The sequence below is a fragment of the Pituophis catenifer genome, unplaced genomic scaffold, assembly GCF_029215685.1.
Source record: "Pituophis catenifer annectens isolate HBS135680 unplaced genomic scaffold, rPitCat1.0.hap2 SCAF_2, whole genome shotgun sequence".
Taxonomy (NCBI): Eukaryota; Metazoa; Chordata; class Lepidosauria; order Squamata; family Colubridae; genus Pituophis; species Pituophis catenifer.
In genome coordinates, this window is record NW_027256882.1 from 263576196 (window position 1) to 263597454 (window position 21259).

General features: G+C 36.8%; 1 protein-coding gene across 1 annotated transcript in view; it reads right to left on the minus strand.

Moving 5' to 3' along the window:
- DMGDH (dimethylglycine dehydrogenase) overlaps positions 1 to 21259 on the minus strand; it is a 40308-nt gene that overhangs the window by 10853 nt on the left and 8196 nt on the right. Inside the window, exons 3-10 of the mRNA XM_070935840.1 lie at positions 16449 to 16547; positions 16072 to 16236; positions 15606 to 15810; positions 8817 to 9065; positions 6663 to 6861; positions 3863 to 4032; positions 1925 to 2078; positions 949 to 1114 (exon numbers count right to left, since the gene is read on the minus strand). Coding sequence (XP_070791941.1) covers positions 949 to 1114; positions 1925 to 2078; positions 3863 to 4032; positions 6663 to 6861; positions 8817 to 9065; positions 15606 to 15810; positions 16072 to 16236; positions 16449 to 16547 — 1407 coding nt within the window. The remainder of the gene's footprint in view (positions 1 to 948; positions 1115 to 1924; positions 2079 to 3862; positions 4033 to 6662; positions 6862 to 8816; positions 9066 to 15605; positions 15811 to 16071; positions 16237 to 16448; positions 16548 to 21259) is intronic.

Sequence of the window (21259 nt, forward strand, 5' to 3'; positions counted from 1 at the left end):
ACCGCATCTGGCCCGTGAGGTGCTTAGATCTGGCCCATGGAGCTGCCCTGGAAACAGCGAAGGAGCGGCTCACAATGCCTCTGCCAGCAAAAATGGAGCTTGGGAGGGCCACATGCGCTCTCCTCAGCTCCGTTTTCCGTTAGAGGGTTGCAGGAGACTGCCGCAGCTGGAAATGGAGCTTGGGAGCCCGTTTTCGCTGGCAGAGGATTGCAGGAGACCATTGCAGCCAGAAACGAAGCTTGGGAGCCCCTATTCACTGCAGAGCACTCGGGCCACCAAAGACTCCCCCGACACGAGTGACATTGAGCTGGCCATGCCCCCCCACCACACCCAAGGTCAAACACAACCCTGATGTGGCCTCAATGAAATCGAGTTTGACATCTCTGATTTACATCATATGCATTGATTATCTCTTTAATACAGATATGATCCATGCAATCACTACTCCATTCCATAGTAAACACACTGTATACAAGATGTATTTGCCCTTAGCCACCATAATGTGGAAATGAGATGAGTCTAGAAATAGCCAAATGCATCTAAATAATGGAGTGATTATGACCCTGTTATTTTAGCACCCTGGAACCAATCTACAAAAAGTATTATTACATTATTGGCTTTTTAAAAATGCAAGGGGAAGCCAATTCTAAATCACTTTGTATTCAACTGTGCCCTCATATTTAAACGAAGGAAGCTAGTGGCAATTAAGAAATGTGGAAAATGTCAATACAGTGGGGAAGGCAGTGTGACATGATGTAAAGTGACTTTCATGGTCCCTGTAGCTCCAGATGGATGGTGGTATACTTATCTAGTTGGAACTATTGATTCAACACCTCTGAGTACAAAGTGATCAATGAATGGAATTAACAGTGGACTATTTATTATTATTATTATTATTATTATTATTATTATTATTATTATTATTATTATTATTATTACATTATTTACCTTTGGGACCACATTTGCAAAGAGACGATCCAAAAGTTTAACTGAATCACTGCCTTTGATGCTAAACTTGCCAAAAGGAGTAAGATCAATTACACCCACTTTTTCCATCACTTGTTGATATTCCCGACCTACAGGTTCAAACCAATTTGTGCGTCGAAAACTAGGTCTGGAAAAACAATATTTCAATGACTCAAAAAACCTAGCATGACTATTTGTAAATTAGCATAAAGCAACTTGTTCAAAAACATCATTTTGGCATTATTTTCCTTTAAAAATAAATGTCATGTATCTTGATTAATGTATTACCTACTTTTCAAAATGCTGACATAGCTAGTAATGCATTACAATGGATAGTAGAGATCAAATAAAATATATTTTAAACTGAAAGCAAAATACTTGATTTGTTTCAAACAAAAGATGGCATATAATACAGGAATAATATGTTCTTAAGGGCACTTCTCATATTTTAAACAGAAACAAGGAGTTCATATACATATGCCAGATATGTAGTGAAAATTGATGGATCAATTATTCTTATCCTATTTCTTAAAAGTACAGTAAAAATAAAATGAGGAGGAAAACCATTTATGCTATTCTGAACATTTTAGAGGAAGATATAAACATAATTAATTTATAAACATACTAGTTATTGAATATAAAATACAGTAAACCTTAGTTTAATGAATGAATAAGACAGGAGTGTCTATTAAACCACAATGTCCATTAAATATGGGATTTTATGCATACATATTTTACTCATTTTATTCATGTACAAATATGGAATGGGATTGTGTTATTTTATGTTATGTCAGTAAATGTTATAGGACCAGATTTTATCTACTACATCTGAAGTAGACACTACATTTTGTCTACTACACCTCGTACACCAAGGTCCACAGAAAATGGACAATGCAGTACAATGTTTCTATTAAATTCTTAGATAAATTAGTATCACAAATATTTAATTTTCATTTACTTGTATCCAATGTCATCACCATGTTTGTAAAACCAATGAGGTTGTTCCCAGCCTGCATGGAATCCCATGGAGCATTTAGACTTAAGGTTTTCATAAAGCCCACTGATTCTTTCTGTAGGTCTCCCAGCAAATCTTTCTTCTTTAGGAAATCCAACTGCAAAATTAGGAAAATAGCACATTAAATCAAACAATATGAAAAACAATAAATTTAATCAGATATACTGTACAAACAAAAGTTTTGCTTCCAAAACCTCATGAGAACACGCAATTTGGACAAGGCCATGTATGATTTAGGCAACGGCCAGGCACGGCCTCAGGGAGAGGACCAGGCTGCTTCATGAAGGGCCACACTGGGCATGCCTCAGCAGCAGCAGCAGGAAAAGATGGCAAAGGACAACTGGGGCTGGCAGGGCAGCAGGCTGGTAGAGCTGGCAGGATGAACAGAGTGCAAGATGGCCAAAGGGCAGAGATGGGAGGGGAAATCAGATGTGAGGAGTTGACAAGGAGGCAAACACTTACCTAGCAAGGTTGTGGCTAGAAGGGACCAAGCCAGGAGTGGCTTGGATCGTTCTGGGTCTTTAGCTAATGATGGTGGGATTCAGTTAATAGTGGCAATCAGGATTTTAAGGATTGCTGTTGCTAAATAATGTGGTCATCTGACATCATAATTCACAATCGTATCACTTAGCAACAAAAATTCCGACCCCAATTGCCATCGTAACTCAAGGACTACCTGCAGCTGAAACCAACACCATTGAAAGTATAGGCCACTACATCTCTTTCTATTTTCACTTTACCACATCCATATAATAATTAATACATTATTTTTTGTTTTTAAGCTTCTCACCTCTTTCTTTTTGGGGAGACTTTCCTCAGTTTTTCCTTTCTATGGATTTATTCTCTCTTCCTTCATATATTTGATCTGTAGTTCAGTTCTCGCTCATTCTTTCTACATGACCAAACTATCTCAAGTTAGCTTTTTGTACTGATTACTCATTTTTGTATTTCATCTACATTCTTTTACCATCCATTCATTCGCCCCATCTCTTCTTGTTGTATGACAAACATTTCTTAAGTATTTCTTAAGTGTTTCTTAAGCACTCTGACTGCATGTCACAAGTGATCAGAAGTGTGCGCTATGAACAATTCACACTTATTTTACAGCAATTATAACAAACTTTTTTTTTAATGTTTTAAATTTTTAAAGATTTTTATCCTACCTTTTTTCCCCATATACAACTCAAGGTGGCAAACATACTAAATACTCCTTCCTCTTCCTATTTTCTCCACAACAACAACCCTGTGAGGTGGGCTGGATTGAGAGAGAGTGATCGGCCCAAAGCCACCCATTTGGTTTTTCATAATTAAGGCGGGATTAGAACTCTCCTGCTTTCTAGGCCAACACCTAACCATTACAGACAAACATTGGTTCCTCACAGCACCAGCACAGCCACCTGCTATACTATGTACATCTTAAGATTTCTTCATCCATTTTTCTACTACATGCTCTATTTTTATTATTTATTATTAATTTTATCATTTATTATAACTTACAAACATTCACACCATTCATTTTAATTTTAAAATCCATACACCTTGCACAATTGATCTAACCCACATTCTCATTCATGCTTTATTTCTATCATATGCTGCTCTTATCACTTTCAGAACCCAATTTTCAACATCACTGCATTCAAGTTCATAAACATTTTCATAGGCTTTCTCTACATAAACAAAGTACACTAAACACTGGATAAAAATGAGGAGATAGTATATATAATGTTGTCTCTGTATCGTATTAGAGAATTCCAAAATCACATGGCAATACATAACTGACCCCTATTCCTATTAGTCCAGATAATTATAAAAAAGTCAGTACAAGAATGTTTAAGTGTCAATATTATCCATAACATGGAAAATTATAAGCAAATGTCTTACCAATATTATTGAAACCATACGATTCTCTTGCTTTGACTTCTGTGTATTTTGTAGTTGTCCACCTTCCATACCTATTTGGATCTACTTCGATTAGATCAAAAGGAGGCTCTCCACTGAGTATCCAGTCACTAAGATACTTTCCTATCCCACCAGCATGAATGATTCCATACCTGGTAGGGTATGGAAAGAGGGAAAATATTTAATTTACTACAATAATATATTCCATCAAACATTTCAACAAAGGCTATGTAAACTCACATTCTACTTGTTTTACAGGTATTCTGTATTTTTTTTTTACTCCATGATATTTGGTTAGTGCAAGGTATAGCAAGGGAGAGGAAGTCAGCTCCAGTAGAAGGATTAGATCTGAAAATCTGTATGTAATTCCCAAATAAGGCATTGATTTAGATCTACTTGACACAGGATGAAATCTCCTACAAAGAAGTCAAACTTCCGCATAGGAAGCAGCATTAGTTTAGTTTTAGTCTGTGTGACAAAATTATCTATGATACCATGTGCTTATGTCATAGGAAGCTGCAGTTAACTGCATTTTCTTATTGTATATACACATGATAAATAGACATTTTCATATATAACATGCTGATACCTGCAGCTTCCTCCAAAGAAATGCCCTCTGTGTAGGAAATACATCTGGCATGGAGCAATCTTCATAGGACAGTCCCTTCTCATTTACTATCTCTCTATCTCTTTTTTAGCTGATCACCTGTAAAATGGGGAAATCAGTGATCTGCTCTGTAAAGGTAAATGAATTATAAAAATTGATCATTATTCTGATTCATAACCTAATGTTAAATTATATTTTAATAGAATAATCACAACAAATGAGGTTCAAATCACATTAAGCACATTTATAGCTAAAATTTATACCTGTAATAAATTAGTTTTATAAGATGCAAATAGATTATTGCCTTGCAATAATTAATACTTTATTTAACTGTTATAAACATGGACAATAACATACAAATCCTTACCAGATTGTTAATAAAATCAATAGGAGAGACAATATTGACTCTTACTGAAACAATATAAATTAAAATACCACGGGATAAATCTCTGAGATCCAGAATCTTTGATAATGTCACCAGCAATATCTCACAATTTCCACAAAAGAGGAAAATATTTGACATATTAATTGTAAAAGGTAAAGGTTTCCCCTGTTCAGACATGTGCAGCTCTAGGGGGCAATTCTCATCTCTGTTTCTTAGCTGAGGGAGCCAGTGTTGTCTTAAGACATTTCTGTGGTCATGTGACCAGCATGACTGTACACTGAGGTGCACAAAACACTGTTACCTTCCCACTGAAGTGGTATCTATTTATCTACCCACATTTGCATGTTTTAGAACTGCTAGGTGGGCACAAGCTGGTGCAAGTAACAGGAGCTCACCCCATTGTGCAGCACTCAGGTCTTGAACCCAGGCTGTCAGCTTTACAGCTGACAAGCTCAGTGACTTTAACCACTCAGCCATCACACCCCCTATTATTTGCAAATTAGTGTAAATGTAATGTTAATTAAATTTGAAATTATTAATTTTTCTACCTTTAATTTGGCTGGAATCAAATCAACTTGGAAGATATTTTTTAACATTTTTATTTATAATCACTATATGCTAAGACTGGCTTCAAAGTGAGTATCTGAGTATTAATCTACTTATCAAGAAGAATAGATTCATTAAAAAAAAATAATCAGCACCATAAAATGCTAGCTGTAATTCCAAAAGATGACTTTAAGCCATACATAAAGTCAAATTTTGAAATTAAATAAATTAAAACCATTAATCCAAAATTAAGGATTTTTATATTTTAGAACTTTTTTTAATGAAGTTTTAAGTCCTCCGATTAATGCCTTTGAACTGTAGTGCTGGCTTATATTGTTGTGTATACCATGGACTGCCAGAGCAAGCAACAGAGAGGTGCTGAATCAAAGTCTACATCTGATTTACTTTGGCAAAATCATGTGTTCAAATTCATTGAAGTCAATTATGCTAGGAATAGTTAGTGGAGAGGTGGTATTCAGCAGGTTCTGACCAGTTCTGGAGAACTGGTAATGGAAATTTTGAGTAGTTCAGAGAACTGGTAATACCACCTCTGACTGGCCCCACCCCCATCTATTCTCTGCCTCCCGAATCCCAGCTGATAGGGAGGAAATGGGGATTTTGCAGTAATCTTCCCCTGGAGTGGGGAGGGAATGGAGATTTTACAGTATCCTTCCCCGCCACACCCACATGCCATGCCCACCAAGCCATGCCACGCCCACCAAGTCACACACAGAGAACCGGTGGTAAAAATTTTTGAATCCCACCACTGGGTAGTGGAACAAGAAGAGGCAAGCAAGGAACATGCTAGCTTGATAACATCAAAACTGATACAATGATGAACATCCAACAAATGAAATAAACTGCGCTTGACAGGATAGGATGGAGAGCACTTGCCCATAAAGTGGCCAAGAGTTGGACACAGTTAAATGGTTAAAACAACAACAAAGTCCTCTGATATTAGAGATAAATTGCATATTCTTTTAACAAATAAATATCACACCAGAGATCTTTAATAACTCTCAGTGAATACTATCTCAATTTGATGGTTTTTGATTTTTAAAATTTCTTATCATTACCTGCAGCAAGTCTCCAAATTCCTCTTCTGAAAAAGGAAAACCAGGCACAGATACCTTTGGTTTATATTTTATTTCTATTTTATTTTTGCAGTAAAGATTAAAGTAATTTAACAAACTTTTTTCAGTAATGACTGATACCCCCAAACCTTAAAGAATCAGCTTACTTACCCAAAACCAATGGCCACCCAGTAATTATGAACGCTCTGATGTGGTCCCACCATTGGCAGAATATCTGGAGAATATGTTATAGGACCTGCAACTACATTGATAATATCTGCTTCTCTCAGGACAGGGACCATTTCCATAGCAGCCTCGACATGATCAATTATTCGATCTAAATCAGATTCAAAAAGCTCCTTTCCAAAGCCTTAAAAAAAAGTGTGATACATTTTGTATGTATTATCTTTCCACTTTAATATATTTTCTATTTTATACAGGGCAAGCAAATGTTCCCGTTCTCAATAAGTCTCCAATGTTATAATATTGGACATGTAAGCAAAAAATATAAATTTGGATATAAATATAAATTCGGAAGAGCACAGCAAAGAAGCAATGACTAGTATACATTCATAAGCAAGGTTGTCAAAAGCTCTTTTTGTCTTTATAGATATACAGGTGAAACTCAAAAAATTAGAATATCGTGCAAAAGTTCATTTATTTCTGTAATGCAATTTAAAAGGTGAAACTAATATGAGATAGACTCATTACATGCAAAGCGAGATAGTTCAAGCCTTGATTTGTCATACTTTTGATGATTATGGATTACAGCTCATGAAAACCCCAAATTCACAATCTCAGAAAATTAGAATATTGTGAAAAGGTTCAATATTCTAGGCTCAAAGTGTCCCACTCTAATCAGCTAATTAAGCCATAACACCTGCAAAGGGTTCCTGAGCCTTTAAATGGTCTCTCAGTCTGATTCAGTAGGAATCACAATCATGGGAAAGACTGCTGACCTGACAGTTGTGCAGAAAACCATCATTGACACCCTCCATAAGGAGGGAAAGCCTCAAAAGGTAATTGCAAAAGACGTTGGATGTTCCCAAAGTGCTGTATCAAAGCACATTAATAGAAAGATATGTGGAAAGGAAAAGTGTGGAAGAAAAAGGTGCACAAGCAGCAGGGATGACCGCAGCCTGGAGAGGATTGTCAGGAAAAGGTCATTCAAAAGTGTTGGGGACTTTCACAAGGAGTGGACTGAGGCTGGAGTCAGTGCGTCAAGAGCCACCACACACAGACGGATCCAGGACATGGCCTTCAAATATCGTATTCCTCTTGTAAGCTGCTCCTCAACAACAAACAACGTCAGAAGCGTCTTACCTGGGCTAAAGACAAAAAGAACTGGGCTAAAGACAAAAAGAACTGGTCTGTTGCTCAGTGGTCCAAAGTCCTCTTTTCTGATGAGAGCAAATTTTGCATCTCATTTGGAAACCAAGGACCCAGAGTCTGGAGGAAGAATGGAGAGGCACACACTGCAAGATGCTTGAAGTCCAGTGTGAAGTTTCCACAGTCTGTGTTGATTTGGGGAGCCATGTCGTCTGCTGGCGTTGGTCCACTGTGCTTCATTAAGTCCAGGGTCAATGCAGCCGTCTACCAGGAGATTTTGGAGCACTTCAGGCTTCCTTCCGCAGACGAGCTTTATGGGAATGCTGACTTCATTTTCCAGCAGGACTTGGCACCTGCCCACACTGCCAAAAGTACCAAAACCTGGTTCCATGACCATGAGATTACTGTGCTTGATTGACCAGCAAACTCGCCTGACCTGAACCCCATAGAGAATCTATGGGGCATTGCCAAGAGAAAGATGAGACATGAGACCGAACAATGCAGAAGAGCTGAAGACCGCTATTGAAGCATCCTGGTCTTCCATAACACCTCAGCAGTGCCACAGGCTGATAGCATCCATGCCACGCCACATTGAGGCAGTAATTGATGCAAAAGGGGCCCAAACCAAGTACTGAGTACATATGGATGCTTATACTTTTCAGAGGTCCGATATTGTTCTATGTACAATCCTTGTTTTATTGATTTAATGTAATATTCTAATTTTCTGAGATTGTGAATTTGGGGTTTTCATGAGCTGTAAGTCATAATCATCAAAATTATGACAAATCAAGGCTTGAACTATCTCGCTTTGCATGTAATGAGTCTATCTCATATATTAGTTTCACCTTTTAAGTTGCATTATTGAAATAAATGAACTCTTGCACGATATTCTAATTTTTCGAGATTCATCTGTATATGTATAATGTAAAAATCCAATTAACAAGTCTGAGCACCCAGCATGTACCAATGAAATTTATTTTTTCCAAGAAAAATTACCTGGTGGGACTCCATCTTCTACCCAAGATTTCTGCAGTTTCATTTTTTCTTGACTTTCATATGGCCCTAATAAAAGGCCATCTCTTTCTTGTCTTAGATAATATGAACCTTCTAAGTCACGAAGAACAGCCAATTCCTTCTTCAGGACTTTCACTTCAGGGATAGTTCCAGTAACAATATATTGGTGATGAACAGGTATAAGTGGATGATGTAGTCCAATCATTCTACCTATTTCTCGAGCCCAGAAACCTAAAAGCACAATTACAGAAATATAAATATTAGAATGACATGATCCTGGCCAACAAATAGCACAATCTTTTTTTTTTTAAGTACAATATTTAAAAAGTAAAATTCAATGTTGTTAAATATGACTGGTTCAAGGAAACCATAACCCACATACTTATGCCTGGGCTGCAGCTTTCTATTATAATGTATCCAACTAATATTTTAAAAAGTCAAAGGAATGAAAGCCCAGAGATAAACAGGATAACTTCAGGTTTATTTATGTCTGCACAGTCTTTATATCCTGCCTTTATTATTTTTATAAATAATGCACACGCAATACTCTTTCTTTCTCCTCTTTTCCCTGTAACAACAACCCTGTGAGTGAATTGGGCTGAGAGAATGTGATTGTTCCAAGGTCACCCAACCAGCTTTCATGCCTAAGGAGCAACTAGAACTCATAGACTCCTGGTTTCTAAGCAAGCACCCAAAGCAAACCACGCTGGCTTTCTGTTCAATGTGTTGCTTGGTTTTTATTATTAAACAATAATAAGAGCAGGGCACTGATTTCATTAAAACACATTAATATCCTCAAGAATTACAAAATTGGAAAGCCAAAATGGTAAAATTAAAAGGACATCCCTGCAGATAGATGATAGATTAGAAATCGGGGTGGGCAACTGTGGCCCTTTTACAACCTGTGGACTTCAACTCCCAGAATTCCTGATACAGCCAAACTGGCTCAGGAATTCTGGGAGTTGAAGTCTACAGGTTGTAAAAGGGCCACAGTTGCCCACCCCTGGATTAGATGATAGACAGACAGACAGACAGACAAACAGACAGACAGACAGACAGACAGACAGACAGACAGACAGACAGACAGATCCTTCCAGGTTTCCATACCAACCTAGCTCTATCAAGTGAGCAGGGAGAGATCCAATAATGTTTTTTGACTGCAGACCCTGTATTTTGGAATAGCTTCCTCCTGAGGCCAGGTTAGCATCCCTGGTAGTAGCTTTTTAAAGATGGTAAAAAACCAGAAGGGTTCGGAAGTGCATTTAAAGACTAAGAAAAAGTTACTACTTTTATTTTCTGGTTGTTATTTTTCTTTCTTTTGTATTGTATTGTATTGTATTGTGTTTGTTTGTTTCTTTGTTTCTTTGTATGCATCCAGCTAATACCATTAATGTGTTTTATAAATTTACACTGAATGAGTGTAATCTGTTAGTTGTAACCTAATTTATAATGGTGTATAAATACAAGAAACAAAGTAATAACTAATGTCCCCATCCCAGCTTTCCCGATGTTCCTTTGCTATGGACAGCTGCACTGTATAAAATTTAACTGGATGATTTGGAAAATCTTCCTATAAAGGTCATATAAACTTTCTTAAGAAGGTATCTGTAAAACTCACAGTGAAGCGAGATGTACCCAATCTTGTTGCTGGTATCCTTAAGATTTATATTGACTGTTTCCCTATGACTATCACTAAGTGTTGTATCTTATGATTCTTGATGAATGTATCTTTTCTTTTATGTACAACGAGAGCGTATGCACCAAGACAAATTCCTTGTGTCTCCAATCACACTTGGCTAATAAAGAATGCTGTTCTGTTCTGTTCTGTTCTGTTCTGTTCTGTTCTGTTCTGTTCTGTTCTGTTCTGTTCTGTTCTGACTGGCCCTGAGCAACAACAGTAGGTTTCCTAGTAAGGAATCTTAGTAAATCTCCCTTTTAACGGAGCAAGTAGGAGAATGCTGTAGTGAATCTGAGTAGGTATCTACAATGGTTGGGCAGTTCCAAGATACTTAGCCAGCTGCAAACTCAAATTCCTTTTATAGTTCGAAGTCCAGGGCTTGCTATTTTAACAGTACCTTTGTTGATTGTAGTCCACAGATAGCATAGGATTGCAGTTTTTCCAATAAGGTCATATTCCAGGCTAAATGAAATTTATCATGAACTATGAGAATCAGACTGGCTGTACAAAAGTTAAACTTTAGTCAGAGATTAAAGATCACCAGACAAGCACAAGTTTCCAACTCAGACAGATGATCTTCTAGACATGAAGCACAAGTAGGAATCTGAAACACAGTTCTTATGGAAGTTAGAGTGCACTATTTCTAGAAGGGAATACAATTAGTCCTTTACTTACAACCACAGTTGAGCCCACATTTTCTGTTGTTAAGCAAGACAGTTGTTAATGATATTGCCCCATTTTATGACTTTTCTTGCCATAGTTGTTAAGTGAATCACTGCAATTGTTAAGTTAGTAACACGGTTATAAAGTGAATCTGGCTTCCCTGTTGACTTTGCTTGTCAGAAAGTCACAAAAGATGGTCACATGATCCCAGGACAATTCAACTGTCATGAATATGAATCAGTTACTAAGCATTTGAATTTTGATCACATGACCATGGGAATGTTGCAACAGTCATAAGTCACTTTTTTCAGTACCCTTGTAACTTCGAACAGTCATTAAACAAATGGTTGTAAGGTACCTATATTTGGAGTATAGTCGAATTGAATTGTATATAGAAGTTGAGCCAATCACCTACTACTGTAGGTTCCTACGGTAGTAGGTGATTGGCTCAATTTCTATACACAATTTAGTTGTGTATAGTTTAATATTTTAAATTATATAAATTAATATTTATATATTATATAAATAGTTTATATTTAGTTTAATACAGCAGACACTATATTACCTCCTTTTAAGAGAAAGAGAGAGAGAGAGAGAAAGAAAGGAAGGAGGGAGGGAGGGAAGGAAGGAAGGAGGGAAGGAAGGAAGGAAGGAAGGAAGGAAGGAAAGAAAGAAAGAAAGAAAGAAAGAAAGAAAGAAAGAAAGAAAGAAAGAAAGAAAGAAAGAAAGAGTGAGCTACCATGCATCTCTATGCAACTCATGCTATATTTTCAGCTGGAACTTCTTCCTACCTAAACCTTAACACAGCACCCAGGTATTTAATACCATTAAACATCTTGGATTAATCTTGAAACTTTTTGCATACTTCTACTTAAACAGAAAGAATTTTGTTTTAACGCATATGGCTTCAATTCCAAAGCTACTTTTTATGAAGACCAAGTCATGAAGCGGAGATTGGAAACAAAGTAAAGGTTAACCTTCTCATTCCTTCTAACCCCTTCCTACGTACGTGGAAGTGAGCCTTTCTACTTGCGGTTTTATTACCAATAATTTACCACTATCTTCAAATTAAAGAGTTGCTTTCCAACAACAAAAAATACAAGTTTGGAAACTGCCTGAATAGTAACACAGCACATAATTTTTGTATGTTAAACATCGAACCACAAAGTGGAAGAGGGAAAATATTTGTGAGAAATATTTTGCTTTTTGCTCGTCAAATTTAAAAGGCCATTGGACTCCATAAAAGTTGTGACAGCAATAGACATAATTATGTAACTAACCATGAAGCAGCAGCTAGACAAACTGCAGATTTCAGAACAGTCTGAATTATGCTTTGGAAATTGTGTAATGTATGCTCTGAAATTGAGCAAATGAATGAGACCTAAAGGTAAGCTGTTCTCTACAAACGCCACTCTGAACTTACCACACTAAGCCTGGCATGAAAACGCAGAGCAAATTATTTGTTTTCAAGAGGAGGATATGTAACAAAGAAAGAAGATTGGCTCCAACAGTTTTAGGAGACTACATAGTTTTGTTTACCTAGACTTCCCAAGGGAGTAATCAATACTGTGTTAGTTCCAAGGGTTCTTTTGGCTAAACATTGAATCCAGGCATACTTCAGTTATTAACTTAATGAGAGAATGAGAAAAACCTGCATAGACTTGTCTACCAATATCTGCCTTTTCCTTTAGGGTTTGTTTTTGTCTTTCTACTCTCCTTATTTTGCTGTTGCTTTCCCAGATATTTCCTGTCAGTCCTCTGAAATAAGCCAGATCAAGAAACAGAGAACGAAGGCATTCCAGGAAAGCTCCTTTATTATTGTAGGGCCAGGTTTCTCAACCTCAGCAATTATAAGATGTGTGAACTTCAACTTCCAGAATTCCCCAGCTAGCATGAGGTTGAGAAACACACTTGAAAGGTATATTCAAAAAATCTTGAAAGTCCGTCAGAGTTCCCTTTGCTTCATCTTATAATAAACAAAATCAAGGCAGAGTTGTTTTAAGTCTTTTTGCAGCTTCCTTTTTTTTTTCATGACTACATAGTATTTTCTCAAAATACTTTCTTAATGGTTTGCTCAATTGTACCCTATTCCCAAAGCCAAGTCAAAATTTCTTCAACCTGGGATATCACTCCCCTCGAAGTCTGCATGGCTGTGAGCCTGTTGCCCTTCAAGAAAGTCATAAAGGCTTGGCTGGGCCAGGGGCATAGGGAAACTCATTAATATAATACAAATTTAATTTTGGGGGTTATTCTCTGTGCTGCTCTTTGTTGTTTCTGTGCTTTTATTATTACATTGTGTTTTCAACTGTTCTGTACACTGCTTCAAGTTGCATAAAGATTAAATGGCATTACAAATCGAATAAGGAAACTTCCCATGTTATGGAATCTCGTTTTTTTAAACCATTGCCACTATTAAGATCTAACATTAATAAATAAAAGGGATAGCATTACGGACCTTTACCATAGCCAGGGGCAACTGACGACATGCCTCTACCCCACTTCTTTCTCACTTGGAAAGAAAATGATATATATAGTAATTGAGGGTTCAGTGCCAGTTCTCTAATTTGGTGCCAGTTCTCATGAACTGATCCAAAGGATAAGATAACCTGTTCCCAACTTGCCCCCTTCTTTGCCAAGGGTGGTAGAAGCAGAGAAGGCAGGTATGCCAGGGAAATGGTTATTGTGATGCCATTTTTCTTACTCCATGGATCACTCTACAGACAATGTAGGGGAAGTATGGGGATAGCTTTAGATGATGCAGCCAGGGTTTATTTATTTATTTATTTATTTATTTATTTATTTATTTATTTATTGGTTCGATTTATATGCCGCCCTTCTCTGGAGACTCAGGGCGGCTTACAATGCGTTAAGCAATAGCCTTCATACTTTTGTATATACCTGCTTAGTAGGGCTTTCGGCCCCCCCTAAGCGGTGTTCTTTTTATACAAAATCAGCTTATTGCCCCCACAATCCGGGTCCTCATTTTACCTACCTCGAAAGGATGGAAGGCTGAGTCAACCTTGAGCCTGGTGAGATTTGAACTTGCAGTAATTGCAGGCAGCTGGTGCTACTTAACAGCACTTTAGTCTGCTGTGATACCAAGGCTCTACCAAGGGTTGGCAATCCACTTAGCTTGGCTTGGTCTGGCAGGTCTGCAATGTAATTACCAATAATTGCTATGAAACCCAAAGCATTCAAAAGATGAATTCACTGAAAATATCCTCCTGCTCTTGAATACTAGTCCTTTTCATGTCAGGCTATGGAGCAGGTGGTCCAGAGGGCTTTCTGAAGGTGTAAAGTGATCATGGGGACTTTTTCTAATTTTATCACTGCTTGATTAGAACCCCAGCTTCTGCAGTTGCTTTAAAGGCTACTTTTTGATGGATACTACATTCATGTTGGAAGCCCCAGAGCACTTCCGGATTGGAAGGATTAGCTGGTGACATCATCGTTGCCCGTGGGTCGCCCAGCTGGAGGCTCCTTTCATGTCCTTGTTAAGTTGCCCCCAGAAGTGATACACATGTATCTACTTGTGGTCGCCCGCTTTCAAACTGCTGGGTTGGCAGGAGCTGGAGTGAGTGACGGGAGCTCATCCCACCATGTGGCAGCAACCGGCTCTCCACCGTGAGCTTGCCAATTGTCAGCCCAGCGTCCTAACCACACGAGCCACTGCTCTCCTTTTTTTGATGGATAAATTGACATTTTAACTTACACATGTGTAACAAAATTATTTCTCAAACACCAGCTCCTCACAAACGCTTATCCATTGTCTGCATCTCATTTGTACCATTCCAGCCAACCCTTGGATAACATCCAAGAAATATAAAAACTTTATTTGTTGCCAGATAATGGTTATTAGGTCAACTGGTTGATAATAATTTTAATAACATTTTGTAGATGTAGCCAAGAGCACTCCACAGCATAATAACATGTCTCATATACCCTCAAGCCCCAAGAGTGTGCTGTTGGGAGTTATCACATTACCTATAGTACTGAACAATCATACAAATCAATTCTTTCCTGTCATCTAGTTCCACCTGACTGATGTCAGAAAAAATGACTCTGTGGATGAGCCTTCAGTTAAATTTATACTTTGGATATCTGGCTTTGTATTTATCCTATATATTGGTGCACAACTTAGATCCGCTGATTTATGTAATGTAGCTGGGGATAAATTAACTTAGATTCTTTATTATTGTTCTCATTAAATCTTAAAAGGCAAATAATGAAATCTTTTTATAAGCTACAGAGCAAAAAAATTCCATGAGATCATGAAATATAAAGTGAAAAGCAAATTATTACTTTATTTTGTAATATATTTCCTACAACATTAATACTTTGATACGTAAGTTACATTTTCCTGCCTAGATGGATTTTTTTTATAGTTATAGTTAAACTATAAAGGCAGGAAAGCATAATTCATCACTTACCAGCTGTATTCACAATTCTGTTTGCTTTAATTGTTCCATGTGGAGTTTCAACTTCCCATGTTCCGTCTAGTCTACATTTTAAATTAGTTACTTGAACTGGATAATTTAACTGAGCTCCATATTTCCTGGCTCCTGCAGCCAAGGCCATAGTAAGTGAATAAGGATCTATATGACCATCTCCAGGATTGTACAGACCAGCTAAAACCTGTATCAAACATAATTAATTTATGTTATTTATATTAGTTTTACTTTTTCTCCCTGGTTCCACAGCCAGTAGAAAGTAAGAAAGATGTGAATACAAAACTTGGCAGCAATATATAACTTCTAGAAATTCAAAATCTTTCCATATGGAATTTAAAAAAAACATGTTAGTTTGTCTAACATAGTTTTGCATCTAAGACATGTTTCTTTGCATTTCTTAAACATTTTTATGGGTATTGTATATAAATAAATTGTATTCACATACCTTTTCCATGTTTAATAACGGAAATAATTCTTGCACTTTTTCTGGATCAATAAGATATTGTTCTGTGGGGTGCCAACCTGCTCGAGTCATTTGGTATTTAAGTTCATCTACTCTTGTTGGAGTTGATGCAATTCTAACACTCCCTGGGCAATGAAATCCCACAGCCTGAGAGAAACAAAACAAAACAATAACAACTTATCATCTTCCAAAACCGAACATTCATGAGCACTTATGCATAATTCAATAAAGTTCAAAATAATTACAATAAAATATATCTTGATCTAGGTTCTTTCTCATCAAATTAAATAAGGTAGTTACTAATATTTGTGTATTTCACATAATTATTATTTAACTTGTGGTAAATTAGGTATTATTACCTGTCCTGTTTCCTCCTCTAACTTTTCATAAAGCTTGATGCTGTAATGATGGACTTTCTTCAGATTTATTCCAGGATGGAAATATGTTGTCAAACCCGCCTTTAAAAAAGATCAACAAAAGATTTTCACATCATTTATCATTTCGTTTCCATTAACTTTTTCTTGGACAATAACATTTAAGGTTTTGCTTTAATTTTTGCGTTCAACATATCACTACCATTCCCATTAAAATCTCTAATATATTTTTCCCAACATTCTTTCACTTCAGTTTATTCAAAATGAATTCCTAAATTTTATATTTAATTTCATTTACTTTGCTGCAGATTCTTCAGTGAACCCTTCACCCACTTCAAAACTATTTTTAATTTCTATCAAATTTGTTCTCAAGTCTTTGAGTAAACACTCTGTAATATCTTTTTTCTTCATACATACTGTAGTTTCTCCTATCCTCATTTTCATAACTATCATTTTTTTACATTTATTATCCTCATCTTCCATTTCATTCACTTTTTCATAATTCTTGGATTATGAAAATTCATCCTTTTCACCATTCTTGTTACCACACTTCCAGATAGTATAATACATTCAATATTCAAAATGTTGGTATGTTTAAAATTGGTTGACTTCAGACTTCTGAGTGAGGAATGGGAACTAGCACATCTCCAAATGAGTCAACATCATGGCTACACTCTGGATCTGGAGAGGTCAGGAGAATGCTCACTTGTGGCTATTATTCATCTGAATGGCTATTATTCATAAGGAGACCATAGGAGGGCAATTTTCAATGGATTTGAGTCCCAGGAAATAAAGGAAAATGTCCATGCTTTCAACCATGATGGAGCATTTTTAAGGATATTGGGTTTGTTAGTCTCACTTTCTAATTATTTTTGGAAATTGTCTATTTAACCATCTTGAGGCTAATAGAGATCTTCAAAATTATAGCACATTGGGCAAATTGTACAAATTGTACAAAAAGGCAATTAAGAAGACTGTTAATCCCTTCAATGGTCTGATCTGGGATGTTTTAGAATCAAATGGAAAAAATTGTAAAATGATTGTATCTATTATAACAGATATCACAGATACCTCCAACTGCAGGCAGCACACCTGAACTCCTAAGCAAAATATAAATGAAAATTAAATGACTTAGTGTGATTGATTTGGCTAAATGCCTCTTTATTTTGCCATTTACTTCAGAGAGTCGAACCTAATTTGGGGGTGGGGTTTCAGGTTCCTACATGGGTGGTTAAAACTTGAAGAGTTTCAAAATAGCCCAGATAGTCCATTATTATGTGGCATAAATGTTGAATTGATAATATTTTTACTGTAGGGAGATTTGAGGAAGAAGCTTTGAAGGAATGAACCTTCAAAGTCTTAATTTTGATAAGAGATACAAGATTCAAAGTGAAACTGAAAAAGACCCAGTTGGTTAAAACTAAGATAACATTGGATGGAGAGGGGAGGCCCCCTGAGGTGGACGAAGTTTCTGCTTAGTGGAAAGGGCTCCACTAAAAATTTTTAAGGAAATAAAAACAATTATAGGAGCTTTCAATTTCATTAAACAAGAAATTCCAAATGTTGCTTTTATAAGACAGGGCCTTTATTTAAATGTTAAAAAAGATAGTTCATTGGGAATGGGAACCAAAGGAGGAAAAAATTCCACAACTTCTAAAATTGTGGGCATTCAGAAATACAGCCTTACGGCCTCCAGATTGTAAGAAACCATTTCAGGTAAGAACTAGCTGGTCAGATGTGGTTATGGAGATGGCTCTGTTGTAAAAAACAAAAGGTTGGAAAGTAGTTTATGATTCATGAACAGTGACAAGTTCTGGATCTAAATATAATATCTGCAAAAAAGGTTTGGGCTATGTCTTTCAAATTACATTCAGAAATAGTTTGAGTAATTTTGCAAAGCTCTTATTTAGCCTTCAGATACCTTTTTTTCAAGCACCTCACATTTCTAACGAAAGACTTACCCAAAGAACTGTTTATTTAACACTGACAGTTGTAGTATTACAGACTCCAGCCAGACCAAATCTGTGGTTTGTTGCTTTATTAGAACATGATTGCATGCAACAAGAATGATAACATAGAACACAGTGCCCTAATAAGTAATGTTTATGACCGGAACAGAAAATATAATTTATTAATCAGGCTTCTTGGTGAGAGGACATTAGATAGTCTTCAAGGGGAACAGTTTCAACTACTGGTTGGAAAATTGGAATTGCCCTTTAATACAATATTAACGCTCTGGAAGCAGGATTGGTGATGATACAACAGGTTTTCTTTATTATTCCACCTTCACTATTTTTATAAATAATTCAAGGTGGCAAAATATCTAACACTCCTTCACCTTCTATTTTCTCAACAGCCCAGTTAGGTGAATTAGGGTGAGAGTGACTGGCCCAAAGTTACGCAGCTGTCTTTTCATGACCAAAGTAAGTCTCCTAGTTTCCAGCCTGGCGCCCTAACCATGCACTGAAGGATAAGGTCAGTCAGATAATAATAATAATAATAATAATAATAATAATAATAATAATAATAATAATAATAATAATAACTGTTAGGGTGTGTGTAAAGAGTATTTGTTGCTTGTGCAACGAGCAGAGCAGAAACACACAGGGAAGGAGATAAACGTCCAGCTCGTGTGAGAAAAATACTTTATAGATAACAAGCAGTCTCAGTGTAAATAAAACAGTCCAAGGTCATAAACAGTAATATCAGTCCAGTAAGTATCTTCCCTTACCAAAGCAAACAGACTTTAGTAACTCTTGGTACAGTACCATACGCAGTAGGCAACAGGATACAATCAGGTATCAATCCGGAAGAAGCAGGAAGAAGGAACGCTTCTCTGTGCTGCTTATTTATGCACTGTAGCCTAATTACAGGGTTCAGCAAACCCTGATTACATGGCTCAGTTGTTTCTTAAAGAAACAGATATATTGCCTGACCAACAAGTTAGGAGTAAGCTGCAAGCTGAACCTAACATTCTCCCCATTGGGCAGGACAATATACACAATAGATACAGAAACAAAAATACACATCCAAATCATACATTGTACAGTGGTATCAGTTACATTTCAGATTCTTAATCCAAATCTTTCACAACAATTGGTGTGTTTAATGGCACCTTGCGCTTTGGTAAAGTTGTCGGCAATATTGTCCTCTGATGCGCAATATTCCAATATAATCATGTTATCCTTAACACATTGCCGAACATTCAGATAACGTATATCAGTGTATTTAGTCCTTGTCTTTACAGCAAGATTCGTTGCCATTTTAATGGCATAATAATCCATTTTGAATCCAATATCTTCCATCAACTGTTTATAATAAATCAGTTCAGTACATGTACGTGATAGACAAGAAAACTCCGCTTCCATGGTAGACAAATTGATGTGTTTCTGGCGAATTGATTTCCATCCAATCAGGCAGTTATCCAACATGATTGCTATTCCAGACGTAGATTTTCTGGCAAAACTGGCATCAGCATATGCCTTTAACATCATATTGGCATTTGGTTCTAAATACATAGCAAAATGCAATGTTCTTTTAAGATATCTAAGAACACGTTTAGCAGCCTGCCAATGCCTATCAGTAGGCTCTGAACTATATTGTGCTAGTTGATTAACACTAAAAGCTATATCAGGCCGTGTCCAGTTGCTCAAATACAACAAACTGCCTATTAATGATTGATACAGTTCTTTACTGAACTGTGGACTCTGCAAACTATCCTGTTGGAATTCCTGTGCCATAGGAGTCTTGGCAGGTTTACATAATTCCATCCCATATTTTTTCAACAATTTGCAGATCTTATTAGATTGTGATATTTTAAATCCTCTAGATGTTTTTAGGATATCCAGCCCTAGATAATGCCGTATATGTCCTAGATTTCTAAGTTTAAATTTTGTTTGCAACTGACCGATAATCTCTCTGGCCTCAGCGTCAGTTCTGGTAATTATGGCAATGTCGTCTGTAAAGAGTAACAAGAATGAAACACATCCATCCTGTTCTTTTTTAAACAGACATTTATCTGCTATGCCCTCATAGAACCCAATGTTATGTAATTCCTGCACTATACATTGGTTCCACTCGTAACCTGATTGCCTTAAACCATATAGGCTTTTTTGTAGCCTCCAACACTCAGTTCTATCCTGTGTATCATAACCAGGAGGTTTCTTCATATATATTGTATGCCTTAACGGAGCGTTCAAGTAAGCTGTCTCGACATCTATATGAGTAATAGAGCATTTATTTCTAGCTGCCCAAACCAGCATCGTTCTCAAAGTGCTCGCTCGTAAACTTGGAGCAAAAACCTCATCATAGTCTCTATCTGTCTGTGAGAACCCTTGTGCAACAAGCCGAGCTTTATGGGTTACTAGCCCATCTACACTTTTCTTTACCTTATAGACCCACCTACAGCCTATAAGTTTCTCATTTGGTGGTATTCTTACAACTTCATAGACACCAAGCCTCTTCAATGAATCAATTTCTCTATCCATTGCCTCTTGCCAGGCTTTTTGCTCCTTTTCTGGATATAATTTTATATCATGATAACTGGATGGTTCGATATCTACTTGGCAAACCACTGTGGCTTTATAGCGATCTGGTGGATGCCGGTCCCTGGAAGATCGTCTAGGCATAACAGGACTAACATCAGGTATATTGGGTTCATCCTCCCCTAACCCTGATTCCTGTTCCTGTTCTTCCACCTTAATAGATGGTTTATCATCCATCTCAGATGAACTATCATCTGGAATATGGTCTACCTTAACATCCACATCTGTAAAACCATAGTCTGCTTTTTCTAA